This window comes from Danio rerio, chromosome 25 (assembly GCF_049306965.1).
Source record: "Danio rerio strain Tuebingen ecotype United States chromosome 25, GRCz12tu, whole genome shotgun sequence".
Lineage (NCBI taxonomy): Eukaryota > Metazoa > Chordata > Actinopteri > Cypriniformes > Danionidae > Danio > Danio rerio.
In genome coordinates, this window is record NC_133200.1 from 434,023 (window position 1) to 450,078 (window position 16,056).

Here is a 16,056-nt window from a genome sequence, read left to right on the forward strand (position 1 = left end):
GACTGATGGTAAAGTTTATTTATATGTTAGATATTAGATCATTATTGGTGTATTTACATTTTGTGTAACCGTGGTGATGAAATGCAATGAAATAAAGTCAGAAAACACTCTGCTGTGTTTGAAATCATGTGTACATCCAGCAAACAAGAGTGAGTCAGTTTTGAAGCATTCATCCATTCAATAATATTTTGCATCCAACATTTCAAGGGGAAAACACTTCATGCGTGAAAGACTGAAACTCTAGAATGTGATTCTGCGTGTTTCCTGACAGTTTCAACACGTCCAGGATTATTTGTCTTGTATTACAGAATCTGGCTCTATCATTACATGTCATTTAATCATGTTTGGGGTGATCAATTCCTAAAATACAAGCCTGAAGACTTTCTCATTAATACTGTGAAATTAGTATTTATAGTACATGTAGTTTAAAAGTGAAATCAATTTCAGCAGATGATGAATGAAATGTTTTTCTCTCACACAGGCTCTCTCTGATCCTCACTCAAACTTGTTTATAAGTCTCGGTTGATTTGTTAAGCAGTTATAACAGTTAACTAAACTAAAACTATAAAACTAAAACAATTTTACTCATTGAAATATAACAAAAACAAAGTTTAATTGATTTACATGTTGATGGTTATTTTGTCCTTAGATGTACTTCTGGCAATTCCTTCAGCTTTATCATCATCATCTGTACAAGCTGTGTATCAAAACAACAAAAGATCTGCCAGAAACTGAATCACCCTAAATTTGGCACCTCTGACTGTAACTGAATGAAATATACATATAACTATATCAAGTAAAATCTCTCTACACTCTTAAAAATGCTGCGTTGTTGTAACTTTTTAATTTCATTTTAATTACATTTTTAAATGCAATGGTTGGGTTTGTACATATTTGATCCATTGTCGGGTTACAACACCAATTTAGCATTTTAAAGCTTGTGTATATACAGTTGAAGTCAGAATTATTCGCCCCCTGTTTATTTTCATCCCCAATTTCTGTTTAGCAGAGAGCAGACTTCTCCAACACAATATTAATCATAATAGTGTTAATAACTCATCTCTAATAACTGATGTATTTTATCTTTGTCATGATGACAGTAAATAATATTAGACTAGATATTCTTCAAGACACTTCTATACAGCTTAAAGTGACATGTAAAGGCTTCACTAGGGTAATTAGGGTAAAGTTAGGGTAATTAGGAAAGTCATTGTATAACTGTGGTTTTGTTCTGGAGACTATTGAAAACAATATATAGCGTAAAGGGGCTAATAATATTGACTTCAAAATGGTGTTTAAAACAATGTAAAACTGCTTTTATTCTAGCCGAAATAAAACAAATCAGACTTTCTCCAGAAGAACAAATATTATCAGACACACTGTGAACATTTCCTCAATCTGTTCAACATCAATTGGGAAATATTTAAAATAGAAAAAAAAATTAAAAGAAGACTTCAACTGTATATATAAATATATTAAAACTGTGTACAAGGTGTCATTATTCTCTTCACAGTTCATGCACCAAATATTAAATTATTAAAACTTACAAATTAACAAACGACTTTCAGCAGGTCATAAATAATCCCAAAAACTTGAAACGAGTAATTCCACAGCAGTATAACAGAGGTTTATTGTACATTACAGCACTGTATTTTACTGAATGCATTTTGTTCACTCTTGAGGAAGAAACCGAAAGAAGCACTGAATGCGGCATCAATCATATAAAAAAGGAAAGATAAACGTGTTAACTAAAGCAAGTCCATAAACAATTTTAACTTGAAATGGGACTAGACTAAAATAATCCATAATTAAATGCACATTTTATTTTTTAACTGTGAAATGTGTAGGTCAGGGGTGCCCATCCCTGTTTCTGGAGATTTACCTTTCTGCTGAATTTAGTCTCAACCCTGGAGCGCTTGGTGATTAAAGACAGGTGTGTTGGAGCTGAACTCTGCAGGAAGGCAGATCTCCAGGAATAGGGTTGGGCACATTTGGTATAGAGTATATTCACTCTCAAGACTATAAAAAAACTTTCATTTCTAACATCATCATTGTGATAATAGTATGCAATATATATTTAGCAAAGAGGTGTCCTTTTATGAGGATGCATAGATTTTTTTTATTTTTTCTATTATCTTTAGCCCCACACCTTAGTAGAATATCTCTGCATATCAGGTTTACACTCATTCATTCATTCATTCATTCATTCTCTTTCGGCTTACTCCCTTATTTAACAGGGGTCACCACAGCGGAATGAACCGCAAACTTATTCCAGCTTATGTTTTACACAGCGGATGACCTTCCAGCTGCAACCCATCACTGGGAAACACCCATACACACTCATACACTACGGCCAGTGTAGTTGATCAGTTCTCCTATAGCGCATGTGTTTGGACTGTGGGGGAAACCGGAGCATCCAGAGGAAACCCACGCCAACACGGGGAGAACATGCAAACTCCACACAGAAACACCAACTGACCCAGCCAAGACTCAAGAGACCTGAGTGCTGTGAGGCCACAGTGCTAACCACTGAGCCACCGTGCCGCTACACTCATTCATAGTGTTTTAAAGTCTCAATGTTTGCCCCACCACTAATTTTAGCCTCAGTCAGATTTATTTAGATGAGATAAATATCTACTATCTGCTTATTTTGGTATGATAACTATACACAAAGATACATAAAGCTAATAAATATAGCATTCCCCTGTTGACCTTTGACACTTGATTTTCTTATTTTAGTTTATATATATGCCTTTATAGGTATTTTAGCAATATTTTACCTCATATTTATAAACTATTATGCTTGTTTTGTTGCATTTCTGTACAGCACTTTGGCTCACTTCTGTGTTTTTAATTTGGTCTATGAATTAAGTTTGAACTGAATTTTCTCAGTATTGTGCAGCTCTAATAACATATGATAGTGAATTTTATGGCAGTGGGAATTTAATTAATATTTATAGCAGGATCATGGGAGGCTGAGCCACAGACATACATCAATTCTGCTGAGGTTTCTGCATCATAACCACAAGCTCCATAGACTCCCTCCTGGAGATGACGTTGGGGTCATCATAATCATCATCATCATATGGAAAATATCCTGTGAGAGAAATAGTGTAACACAACAACAAAATATCAGTCAGAAGCAGAACATTTCCTATAGTTCATACTTATACCAGCATCATAATATAGTTTCATTTAAACTACCAGAAAATGAAGCATGAAGCTCATCAAGCAGCAAAAATACACAGGAGTGGTTCATAAATGTGGAACGAAATAGATTTGAGTTAAAAATAAGTGAGATACAGACCTTCATACTCATGGTCAGAGGACATTGGTCCACAGCTCCCAACAAAGGGTTCTGAAATGATGATGCAGTCAGTTGAGTCAGGACTATAAAGAGATTTCTACAATAATATAAATATGAGCAGGATTTATACCTCCATGCCATAAGCCTCTAATAACAGAGCCATGTTGAATGTTATAGGAGCCGAGTGTGCGATTTCTCTTCAGCGTTGAACATTCATAGACCAGAATGGTGTTTTCATCTGTCAAAGAAACAACAACAAGTCAACTTTACAACCAGCTGCAACACTCATTAATAAAGGATTTGGAATGACCAATACTGACATGATTTAATATCATAAAGTTGAAACAGAGTAAGCAAGCGCACTTATACGGGAGAGTGGCTGTTTTCACAGCAGTGCATCTCCAGGTTTGTTGCTGAGATGATTTTATTCATGAAAGCAGATTTGTAATTAATACAGTGATTTTTGAATAACAGATAGTGTATAATGCAGTACAGTAATGGAAATTATTATTTTATGGGTGGTGGAATATTTGCACTTTTGTTTTTGTTGGGCTGGGGCAACCCTGTCAGGGACATTTTGATGGCGTTATCTGGAATTGCCCCCGATACCCTTGAATAGTGCACTATTTGTAGGAGCAGCAGGACTGACTTGGGATACACTTTTCAGGCCGGGAAATTTCCTTACTCTCTCCAGCCATTGTTTGGTAAGTGAACTATCACTGGCTGAACGTTTAGCAAATGGATCAATATAAAAAGATTGACGGTGTCTTGCAGATTTTTGCTCCAACCCTAATCAAACACATCTGAACAAGCTAATCAAGGTCTTACTAGGTATACTCGAAACATCCCGGCAGGTGTGTTGAGGCAAGTTGGAGTTAAATCCTGCAGGGCACCGGACCTCCAGGACCGAGATTGGTGACACCTGCTTTAAAGTATGCCAACCACTTTATTTTCTGATTCTGCAAGGCTGTTAGATGTTAGTGAAGATTTTAGTAAGGGCTTGCTTTGCTTTGGATTGTATTGAAAAAAGGAGATTTAGATCCTTAAGGCTGATTTATACTTCTGCGTCAAACACCGGCGTATGCTACGGAGCTGACGCATAGCCCTTCGCCATGGCCGTCACTGACGTGCACCTCTCAAAAAATGTAACTACACGTCGCAACGACGCGTAGCGTAAGCTCTGTGATTGGTCGGCTTGGTAGCGCTGACGAGTCTGGGCGGGACCGAGAGCCGCGCGAATGGCGCGACGCCGCGCGAGCAATTGTTTACAAGTGTGGAGTCCCGTGAAGGAGCTCCGGATGGAAAGTTTTGTTCTGTGTTTACCTCATAGTTAAAGTTGTTGCACGTCCGCCGGTTCCTGCCTCAAAATGAGCGAGTTTGAGCCACTTGTACATCCAGGAAGTGTTCAGGAAATGCAAAAAAGTAGCGAAGAAACTCGACACAGAGGAGCATTTACACCTCACTGCCAACGAGCGTTTCGGAAGTGTTAATGCAGACCAACAGAGACAGCAGCAGAAGTATAAATGCACAGCCACGCGCGTTGCCTGCGCCGTGAGTTACGCCGGTCACCTGACGCAGAAGTATAAATCAGGCTTTAAGCTGGGCCTAAAAAAAAGAAGTCTTTTGGTGCGTTCCAACTCGCATACTATCCATCCTAAATAGTATTTGAATTAGTATGTCCCAAACCATAGTATGTTGAAAAGAGTATTCCAAAGCCATCAAAAGGTTTACTATTTTCGGTATTGCCCACAATACATTGCATGTTAGACGTAAAATTTATTAAAACTACAAACACAGGTGAAAAAAGATTAAACAAACTACAAACATGGCGGACACGCAAGACCAACTGTCAGGTAGAGAGGCTTTGGTAAAGTTGTTTGTATGACTGTTAATCAATATCTAGCCCACTGGAACATGGTTAAACCACTTCTTCTGTTATATTTCATCTGCAACAACAATGAGAACTTCTACAAAGACGTGTTTGGTCATTAACTTCCGAAAAAATAAAAAACTGCTTTTGTAATGTAATGTAATGAAGGGGGTCTCTCCACACCACCAGCAGTGTGCAGCTCCACTTGGATGATCCTCTGGCAGCCACAGGACAACAGAGCCAGTGCTTCACCACATATAGGTGGAGTGGAGAGACAGTGATGGAGCCAATTCAGTGGATAGGGATGATCAGGAGGTCATCATGGGTAAGGGCTGATGGAGGGTGTTTGGCCAGGACACCGGGGTTACACCCCCCCTTTGTAAGAGAAGGGTTAGGGTTAGGGTTAGGGTGCCATGGGGTTATTAATGAGCACAGAGAGTCAGGAGCTCAGTTTAACATCTCATCTGAAAGCTTTTGTTCTAGCTAACGATATACTGGGTCGGCTGTAATTGCTAGTTTTGAATATTTGCATTTTAACATCTCCACAGTGTCACAATATTTTACAGAAACACAGACTTACACTCGTCTTCTGGGATGAGTTTTCTCTGCAGGTCTTTAACTGTGGTGTTCCTGAACTCCTCCTCTGTGTTCGCCACAGTCACTGTCAGCGGTGCTCGGCCTTCATGGACTTCATCTACAAACTGGATCTGGAAGCTCATTTTGAATAAAGAATTAATTAATTATTGTAAAACTCGGACCTGAATTCCCTCCTTTAGAAACAAAGCCATTTGTCACCCAAGACAAACTATGCATTTATGTCGAGCTCTAATAGAAACATCACACTATACAATACAATACAAAAAAAAAAAAATATATATATATATATATATATATATATATATATATATTTATACATATATATATACATATACATATATATATATATATATATATATATATATATATATATATATATATATATATATATATATATATATATATATATATATATATATATATATATAATATTGACTATTATGGTCAATATTATTGGCCCCTTCAGCAATATTAGTGTTGGATTGTCTCCAGAACAAACCACTGTTATACAATGACTTGCCTAATTACCCTAACCTGCCTAGTTACCCTAATTACCCTAGTGAAGCCTTTAAATGTCACTTTAAGCTGTATAGAAGTGTCTTGAAGAATATCTAGTCTAATATTATGTGCTGTCATCATGACAAAGAGAAAATAAATCAGTTATTAGAGATGAGTTATTAACACTGTTATGTGCAGAAATGTGTTGAAGAAATCTGCTCTCTGTTACACAGAAAATTGAGGGGGGGGGGGTCTAATAATTCTGACTTTAACTGTATATCTTTATTCATCAACCTTGTCAAACATTTTGCTGTTCCAGTGAGTTTAATTTGACATTAAACACCAACCAGTTCACAAGCATGATTATTAGAGATGTGTTAATCGAGCAGAACGAGAATTATTTAGGGTAAATTCAATCGGGGACATCCAGTGTGTTAAATTTAGCTCTAACAATGTCTTCAGCGTCATGTATTTTAACTGTCACTTTAGCATGATGTTATTTTAATCAACAAACATTAATATTTCTGTTTGGTTTAAAATTTTGCATATGATCTGTTCATTCATTCATTTTCTTTTCAGCTTAGTCCCCTACTAATCTGGGGTCACCACAGCGGAATGAACCACCAACTTATCCAGCATATGTTTTACACAGCGGATGCCCTTCCAGCTGCAACCCAACACTGGAAAACACCCATACACATACCTTCACACACAAACACTACGGACAGTTAAGCCTACACAATGAATTGACCTATACTACATGTGTTTGGACTGTGGGGGAAACTGGAGGAAACCCACACTAACACGGGGAGAACATGCACACTCCACACAGAAACACCAACTGACCCAGCCGAGACTCAAACCAGAGACCTGAGTGCTGTTATATTATATATTATCTGAAATGCAAAAAACAATAATTTGGTTACAGTGGTGCAAATCACTACAATGTTAAACAATTTTAGTTTAAAATGAATTAACACAGCAGATCATTAATTCCGTGTAGAGAGAGTTATTTTCCTAATACTGAAATATACATTTATTTTTAAATAATACTTGAATTGCTTATTGAAATTTCTGCTGTTGTCATTAACTTAATACATTTTAACGAAAAGTGATATTTCCCAGTGATGGGTTGCAGCTGGAAGGGCATGCCTCGTGCAAAACATATGCTGGATAAGTTAGCAGTTTATTCCACAGAGGCTAACCCAGATTAATAAAGGGACTAAGCCGAAAAGAAAATGAATGAATGAAAAAGTATGGTGAATATAGTAACACTAGTTTGATGGTCCATTTGAGTATTATCTGCTGATATTGCTGCTAAGCCTATTTTACTGACTATAAAAAGCTTTGCAAGTACATGTCAACTTACACTAACTCTAATCCTAACCCAACCATAACCCCAACCTAACAGACTACTTATAATCTAACGAGAATTAGTTAGCATGTTTTCAGTGTAACTTAAGTTCAACCAACAGACCATCAGAATAAAGGGTGACTTTAAATATAGACATTTATATGACTAATACTTATAATAGTCCCAGATTATCAAATTCAGGCATGCCCAAAAAACAGTTTAAGGTGTGGCGTGTCACTTCTGCTATAATACATCAGCTAAAGCGCTTCATGTGAGCCGAAACCCAAACAAGTTATGTTTTCTTCCTGCTTGAACTTGTCCAGGATTGTTTGTTTTGTATTAGGCTACAGAATCTGAATCTTTACACTCCTTTAATAAAATCATGTTTACATTAGCTATAGCCTTAAGAAGACTTTCTCTTAAATAAGCCAATTCTTATCAAGTAACGACTTTATTCATGCAGTTTAAATCAGCTTCAGCAGATGAAGAGTGAAGTGTTTTGCTTTCATGACTGGCAGAAACTGAATCAGTGTATTTACACAAACACAGTGGACCACTACACATTTACTGAGGGGTGTGCAGGTTACATCACATCCCACCCAAATTTCTTCTTAATTTCATTTTGCCCACTACTCACTTCTCGCATGCATGGTGTAAGGTCTGTATTTGCATGAACAACTGACTGAGACTGCTATTACACCGCTCACTAAGTGAAATAAAGAAGACTGTAAAATGTTTTGTGTTAAAAATAAACAGAGACAACCTGCCTGAAATGTTCTATTTCATCAAAATGTTATAAGCAAACCTTTTTTGTAAGTAAATTGAAATAGTTTTGAGCAAATATAACCTGATGTATCATTTAAAAAACATCTATACGGTGAAAAAAAAAAAGATCTTAATACAAAGATTAATAAACATCTCAGTTAAAACAAAATGTGAATATTCTGACTATTTGTTATTGTGTCCGTTTGGGTTAAGAATCATTATAATCAAGTATATAAAATTTATATCAGGGAAATGATTAATAATAAATAAAGAAAAATGTAAAAAAAAATCTCAAATTTACAATAATTATTTTTAATCTAAATGTTATTCTCTATGTTATCTGAAATATTTTGAGGACTGTACTTACATAAACAAACATTTTGTGTGATCCCTCTATTGGCAAAATAATTAATTATTTAATAATAATAATAATAAATAAATAAAGAGAATTTTTCAGATTCTTCTTATAAATTTTGAATGCATGTATGATTTAACTGTTTATTTTGATAAAAATGTTAAACAGTTCCATCTACATGAACACTACACTTATCTGTGTGACTGCATGTTATTGTGTTAAATGATTTTGAATTAAAACGTGTGTGTCAACTAATGCTACTCATAGTAACAAAAAAATAAATAAAATACAATATTATACTCGTACACAATGCAATATAAGCATTTATATATATATATATATATATAGTATTTTAAACTTTTAATAAGGATAATTTTAAAAAGTAGTTTTGGTGCCGCATATACTGCACACCCCCTTTTTGCGCCGCTGCACGAACATGTTTATAATTCAGTGTGAACTTGTTATACAGTGCATACACTGGGTTATTACAGTTTACTAAACTACAACTATAAAACTAAAATCTTTTTGTTTATCGACATATGTTAGTGGGTGCGAGTATGAATTGATTTACATCTTCATGTCTTTTCCACCCTCAGCTTTACTGATGGTGATTCCTGTGGCACCTGTAAGGCAAGGCACACACACACACAGATCTGTCAGAAGCAATTTTTATTCACTGTCTATATTTATATATATATATATAATGAAAATAAAGCATTTTAAGTATTTTTGAATACTGTATGATATTTATTTACACAGTCATAACTATAAAATTATTAGTAATAAATAGTAACAGCAATACCAGAATGGGAAAAATAGCATTTAATCAAAATAACCCAATGCGTTGGGTTAAATCATATAACCCAATGTGCTATAATACCCTATAGTTGGGTTATATGATGGGGTGTTTTTAACCCAGCTATTTTTACAGAGTATAGTAGTATTCAGAGTATGAAAGTGTTGTTATAATTGTGAATATGTGACAGTCTAAAAACAGTAAATAAAGGATTTTGTAGACTAAAGACAGTTACTGTCATCTTAAAGGCTCAGTAAAGATGTCTGAAATGATGAATGGGTTATTTAATTGGCCTACCTGTCTCCTCATCACTGGAGGTTAACTGTTTTCCCTCTTTATCTGCGCTGCTCTTTAGGCCCTCCACTGCTGCTGCTGATGAATATGATGATGATGATGATGATGATGGCACGGCTTCATTTGTTTCTGTTTTTTGTGCTGTACAGATGTGAGCACCCATGTATGAGCTTAAGCTTTTCCTGAATTAGATCACTTTCCTTAAACTCACTTGCGACATGAACTGGCTGGAAGTATGTGACGCTACACCCGCCCACTGTTTGGCTTTCACACCCACACATGCTAATTTATTCATCTCTCCTGAATTGTATTGCGCTGTGTAGTTTATTAAACACTTTTGTTGTAAAGTGCAGCATATTCGTGTTGTCCTTTTAACTGTGTTCACTTTAAATAGTCTTAAAACATCGCAACTCCTCTCACAGAAGCGTCTGAGGTGTATAGGCTGCTGCTAATGAGCATAAACATGAACACATCATTTACTGGGTTAAATCTGTTACTGATGGGGAAATCAGCGCTGTTATCCATCGAGAAAACTACATTTACTTCTTATATTTGTAATATTATTCTGTAGCAGGGTGGTGGCGCAGTGGGTAGCACAATCGCCTCACAGCAAGAAGGTCGCTGGTTCGAGCCTCGGCTGGGTCAGTTGGTGTTTCTGTGTGGAGTTTGCATGTTCTCCCCGTGTTGGTGTTCTCCGGGTGCTCCGGTTTCCCCCACAGTCCAAACACATGCGCTATAGGGGAACTGATCAACTACACTGGCTGTATTATACTGTATGTGAGTGGGTGCAAGAGTGTGTATGGGTGTTTCCCAGTACTGGGTTGCGGCTGGAAGGGCATGCGCTGTGTAAAACATATGCTGGAATAGTTGGCGGTTCACTCCGCTGTGACAACCCCAGATTAATAAAGCCAGTTGATTTTTATTTGTTTATTTTCTTATTTTATATGAACTTTTTGTGTCGCAGGGTTTATCTAAACAAACTTTGTTATTGTATAATTAAATAATTCACTTTATAACGTTATGCACATTTTTTCAGTCTCAGCACCGATAAACTTCCTGTGAAAGATTAATGTGACTATTTGCAATTTCAAAGGTTTCTTTTACAGCATCGATAGTGTAATTTAATTAAATTACAGTCGGTTAAATCAGGATTATTTTAGTTGTTAAGGACCCTACAGAAAAAAACTGCTTAAACCTGCCTAGGCTGGTTGGTGTGCTTTAGCTGGTAGACCAGGCTGGTTTTAGAGGGGTTTTAGCCATTTCCGGGCTGGTTTCCAGCCAAAATGACCAGCTAAAACCAGCTATGTCCAGCTTAAACCAGGCTGGTTACGCTAGATTTAGTTGGTCATTTTCCAGCTAAGACCAGGCTGGAAATGGCTGTAAACCCCTCTAAAACCAGCCTGGTTAACCAGCTTAAACCAGCCAACCATCCTAGGCAGGTTTAAGCTGGAATTTTCAGCAGGGGAGTAAACGAAATAAAAGCACACGCAAGCACTTAAACACTCACTGTGAGTAGCACGAGGCTAGCGCAGGAACTCAGTGCAGTTACTGCAGTGCTTTATGTCCGGTAAGTGACCTATTTTATATTTGACATTAAACCAGATATTAAACGCAGTGAGTTGACATTGGACGTTGGCGTGGCTGTTTCCGAAGTGCCAAACTGGTTTATTCAAAATTATAATAACAACACGTTTATCCAGCAGGGGGCGCCAATGATTCGCTGACTCTCATTAACCGCAATGAAGAAGAGCTGCATCATCATCATCATCATCATCATCACGTGCTTCACACTGATCACGGTTAGTTAATTAATTAGTACATAATATTTAAAACTGTCCACATCTGACAACAACACTGACGAGGTACAGACAAAAATCTGTTATTTAATATCATAAATATAACAGCTGCTGCAGAAACCTAATATAATCGTCTGTCAATGATTATATAATTACACGTCATAACATAAATGTACGCTGAACTGATGTATATTAATGATATTCAAATGTGATATTTAAATAAATAATACATCACTATCAGTATGTAGAGTGTTACAGTTTACCTTAAATTCACCATAGTAATAGAATAATGCAGCATGAGTAATAACTGACATGAATAAGCGCTCATGTGAAGGCGGATGATCTTCATAACAGCATTATTAAAGATGATTTGAGGATAATGAATAAAGTAAAGTGTATTTCTCTGCTGTAGATCGAGCTGAGAGCAGAAAACATCAGTGAGTATTGATATGATGAATCAGTATGTGAATTATGAGTGAGATATGATTAATAATGATGACTGTGACTGTGTTTCAGTGAAGAACATCCAGCAGATCCTCCAGAGAAACCCTGCAGTAAGAACAAACACTGCTGGACACTCATTTCTACACACATTTCTACAGCTATTACACTTTCTACACTCATTACAACAATTCTGTTCTTATTTCTACAGTTCTGCACTCAATTCTACAGTAATCTCTACAATATTTGTACAGTCTTACACACATTTCTACAATCATTTACACAGTAACTTCACTCATTTCAACAGTCCTGTACTCAAATTTACATTTCTAAAGTCACTTCTCCATTACATTCTACAGCAACTTCTACAATAATTTTCCATGTCTAAAGTCATTTCTACAGACATGTCCACTGTAATCTCTTCATTTCTACTGTAATTTCTCTTTTTTAAAGAGTTTTTAAGTAATTTCTCAATTTCTACACTTTTCTACAGTACCTTTGCCATCATTTCTATTGTGATTTCCACTCTCCGCCTTTCCTACAATCATTTCTGCATATTTTCAATCATTTCTACAATTATTTCTAAAAATTCTTCAATTTCTAAAATACTTTTTTCATCATTTGTACAATAATTTCTGCATTTATATTTCTTCATTTATACTGTCACTATAATCATTTCTCCATTTCCACAGTCATTCCTACAATTATATCTGAATTTTTAAAGCCATTTCTACAGTCATTTCTACAATTACTAATATAGTAATTTCTTAATTTCAACATTTCTACAGTAGTTTCTTTATTTCTACAGTCATTCCTCCATGTCTAAAGTGATTTCTACAGACATTTCTACTGTAATGTCTCCATTTCTACAGGGATTTCTTCATTTTTACTGTAATTTCTCCATTTGTAAAGTTTTTTTTAGTAATTTCTCCATTTCTATACTCATTTCCACAATAACTTTACAGTAATGTCTATAGTAATTTCTACTGTCCTTTCTACAATCATTTCTGCATTTTTCCAGTCACTTCTACAATTATTTATACGGTATTTCTACATTATTTCTCAATTTCTAAAATAATTTCTTGTCATTTCTACAATAATTTCTACATTTGTATTTCTTCATATATACTATCACTTCTTAAATCATTTGTCCATTTCCACAGTAATTTCTACAATGATTTCTGCATTTCTAAAGCCATTTATACACGTACTATAATTTCTATAGTAATTTTGACATTTGTACAATTATTAAATTTTTACAGTAAGTTATACAATATAATATATATATATATATTTTTAATTTCTATAGTAATTTCTACTGTCCACAGGAATTTGTCAACTTTTAAAGCCATTTCTACAATAATTTCTAGTAATTTCCAGTTTAAATCGTGCACAAGCACCTACACATGTTTATTATTTGCTTGATAGTTTATAGTTTTAATTGATCAATTAAATGGTATTTTTTATAATAAATGTACACTAGCCTGTAGGATCGAATATGAGGCTAAAATACAAAACACACACACACACACACACACACACACACACACACACACACACACACACACAAACACAAACACACACACACAAACACACACTATATATTGATTATTACTATGTGTGTTTGTTTGTCTATTCCAGCAGGGGGCGCTGTGTTTTTCCAGCTCTCGCCCAGCAGGACTGATGCAGATCAGGTTAACATGACAGTTTAATTCACTTTATATATATATATATATATATAACCTTTATTTTACCAGGAAAACCTTTTCAAGAGTGTCCTGGGTAAAATAAATTTATATAAAATACAATTAAATTAACAAACTATATAATTTTACTCTCATTGTGGAAAGAGTAAAACCTGCTAAACTGGCACTCTTAATTAAGTATTTTATTGAATAAGTATTTTATTTGATTTCAATTATTAATTTTTAATAGTTTAATAGTTAATGATAATAACTCTTTGGCCTTTACCTGCTAAAAGCACACAATCAACACACAGAAAGATCACTTATAAACAATATATACATTACAAACTTAATAAAAACACTAAAATAATTAATAAGTGTTGTATATAAAGTGTTATCTTTTAGTATAATTAACGGAATATTAGCAATAAATATAATAATAAATATGTTAATATATCTCCTTATACTTATGTTCTGTTATATAACTTTATTAAATATTAATGTTCAGTTATTATTGTAGATGAATGAAGTAAATGTAGATGAATGATGCTGTGTTTTATGTTCAGGGCTGGTTTGGGTTTTCGGGCTCGTCCTCAGTTTAGACCTGATGAAGACGCTCTGCTGCAGGCCATCAGGAGCTTACACCACCGGTCAGACACACACACACACACACACACACACACACACACACACATACATACACTTATACACACACAACCTACTAAAGAAAACAATTCCCAGTACTGGGTTGCAGCTGTAAGGGCATCCGCTGTGTAAAACATATGCTGGAATAGTGAGTGGTTCATTCACCTGTGACGAGAATGAATGTGTATGGGTGTTTCCCAGTACTGGGTTGCAGCTGTAAGGGCATCCGCTGTGTAAAACATGTGCTGGAATAGTCAGCGGTTCATTCAGCTGTGGCGAGAATGAATGTGTATGGGTGTTTCCCAGTACTGGGTTGCAGCTGTGAGGGCATCCGCTGTGTAAAACATATGCTGGAATAGTCAGCGGTTCATTCAGCTGTGGCGACCCCTAATGAATAAAGGATTAAGCCAAAGGAAATTAAATCAATGAATGAATGAATCAATTCCAGCTGAAGGAAGATGAAGAACAAATGTCTGAAGTGAAAGTTAAACCCTGCTGTTGTGTTGTGTGATCAGGCCTGAAGGAGGGGCCAGCACACACCAGACTCACCGCTTCACCAGCAGCAGAAAGAAAATCACCCAGAGTGGGTCAACATTACCCAGAGCCCATAGTAACCCTCAGCGCTTCACTATTAACACTAGCGGATCAACACGTCTGTTCAACACCAGCAGCTCAACGCTAACCAGACCAGCACAGGCTAGCACAGGTCAGAGCTAAACACTGCACATTCACACTCTATACTCACATGCTAACAACTAACATGCTAATAACATGCTAGCTAAACCAAACACATTCATTATTTGTTAAAATATGGTAACATTCAAGCATTGCGTTAACACATGCTAACAGCTTAACTGACAAAGCACGCTGACATGTTTAAATTGCAGAAAACATGCTAAAAACATGTTAAAACATTGGTAAAACATGCTTGAAACATGTTAAACGTACTAACTTTTTAAAACATGCTAGAACTTTTGTACTACTAGCAACTCAATACAGACCAGGTCAGATCTAAACACTAATCACAATCTATACTCACAAGATGTTAAAAAAATGCTAGTTACATGTTTTAACATGCTAACTGCTTTCCAAACTATACTTTTTAAAAACTATACTAACTTTTCAAAACATGCTAGCAACATGTTCAGAAATGCCAATAAATTGCTAAAACATGCTAACAACATGTTAAAGCATGACAACAACATACTAGCAACTTGGATGCTAAAAACATGTTCGAACATGTTGCAAAAACATGCTAGCTACATATTAAAACATACTTGGTAAAACATGTTAGTAACTTTTAAAAACGTAAATGTGCAAATTTATTAAACATGCTAGTTACTCATTCAAATATGCTATCATGTTGCAACATTGTGTTAAAATGTGCTTTGCTAAAAACAGCTTGCTAAAGCATACTTGACAAAAGATGTTAACCACATGTTCATACTTGCTAAAAGTTGTGCAACAATGTTAACATGTTAAAACATAATAAAAACATACTAGCGACTTCCCTGTTAAAAACATGTTCAAACATGCTAAAAGTTGAGAAACAATGTTAACAAGATGGTAAAACATGTTATCAACATACTAGCAACCTGGAATGCTAAAAACATGTTCAAACATGTTAAAAATTGTGAAAAACATGCTAGCATG

The 16,056-nt window shown here is 35.5% G+C and overlaps 2 protein-coding genes across 10 annotated transcripts in view; one reads left to right on the forward strand and one right to left on the reverse strand.

Moving 5' to 3' along the window:
* On the reverse strand, window positions 1-11,537 carry LOC110438376 (uncharacterized). 2 transcript variants are annotated; one of them, XM_073942457.1, is made up of 7 exons: window positions 11,344-11,537; window positions 9,840-9,977; window positions 9,318-9,369; window positions 5,758-5,891; window positions 3,438-3,545; window positions 3,308-3,358; window positions 1-3,097 (listed from the first exon to the last, which is right to left on the reverse strand). In XM_073942457.1, the coding sequence occupies exons 3-7, from the start codon at window positions 9,323-9,325 to the stop codon at window positions 2,994-2,996; spliced, it is 405 nt and encodes a 134-aa protein (XP_073798558.1). In that variant the 5' UTR covers window positions 9,326-9,369; window positions 9,840-9,977; window positions 11,344-11,537; the 3' UTR covers window positions 1-2,993. The 2 variants fall into 2 exon arrangements, with proteins under 2 accessions (XP_073798558.1, XP_021326238.1); XM_021470563.3 differs by having other exon boundaries at window positions 9,840-11,359.
* LOC101886261 (uncharacterized) overlaps window positions 11,136-16,056 on the forward strand; it is a 17,860-nt gene continuing 12,939 nt past the window's right edge. For 2 of the 8 annotated variants that reach the window (XM_073942456.1, XM_073942455.1), the window contains exons 1-6: window positions 11,589-11,698; window positions 12,045-12,069; window positions 12,149-12,186; window positions 13,715-13,767; window positions 14,325-14,408; window positions 14,919-15,109. In XM_073942456.1, coding sequence (XP_073798557.1) covers window position 12,069; window positions 12,149-12,186; window positions 13,715-13,767; window positions 14,325-14,408; window positions 14,919-15,109 — 367 coding nt within the window. In that variant the 5' untranslated portion in view covers window positions 11,589-11,698; window positions 12,045-12,068. Of the gene's footprint in view, window positions 11,404-11,536; window positions 11,699-12,044; window positions 12,070-12,148; window positions 12,234-13,714; window positions 13,768-14,324; window positions 14,409-14,918; window positions 15,110-16,056 lie in introns of those variants that run through there. The other 6 variants (XR_012400025.1, XM_021470564.3, XM_073942453.1 and 3 more) reach the window with 6 other exon arrangements.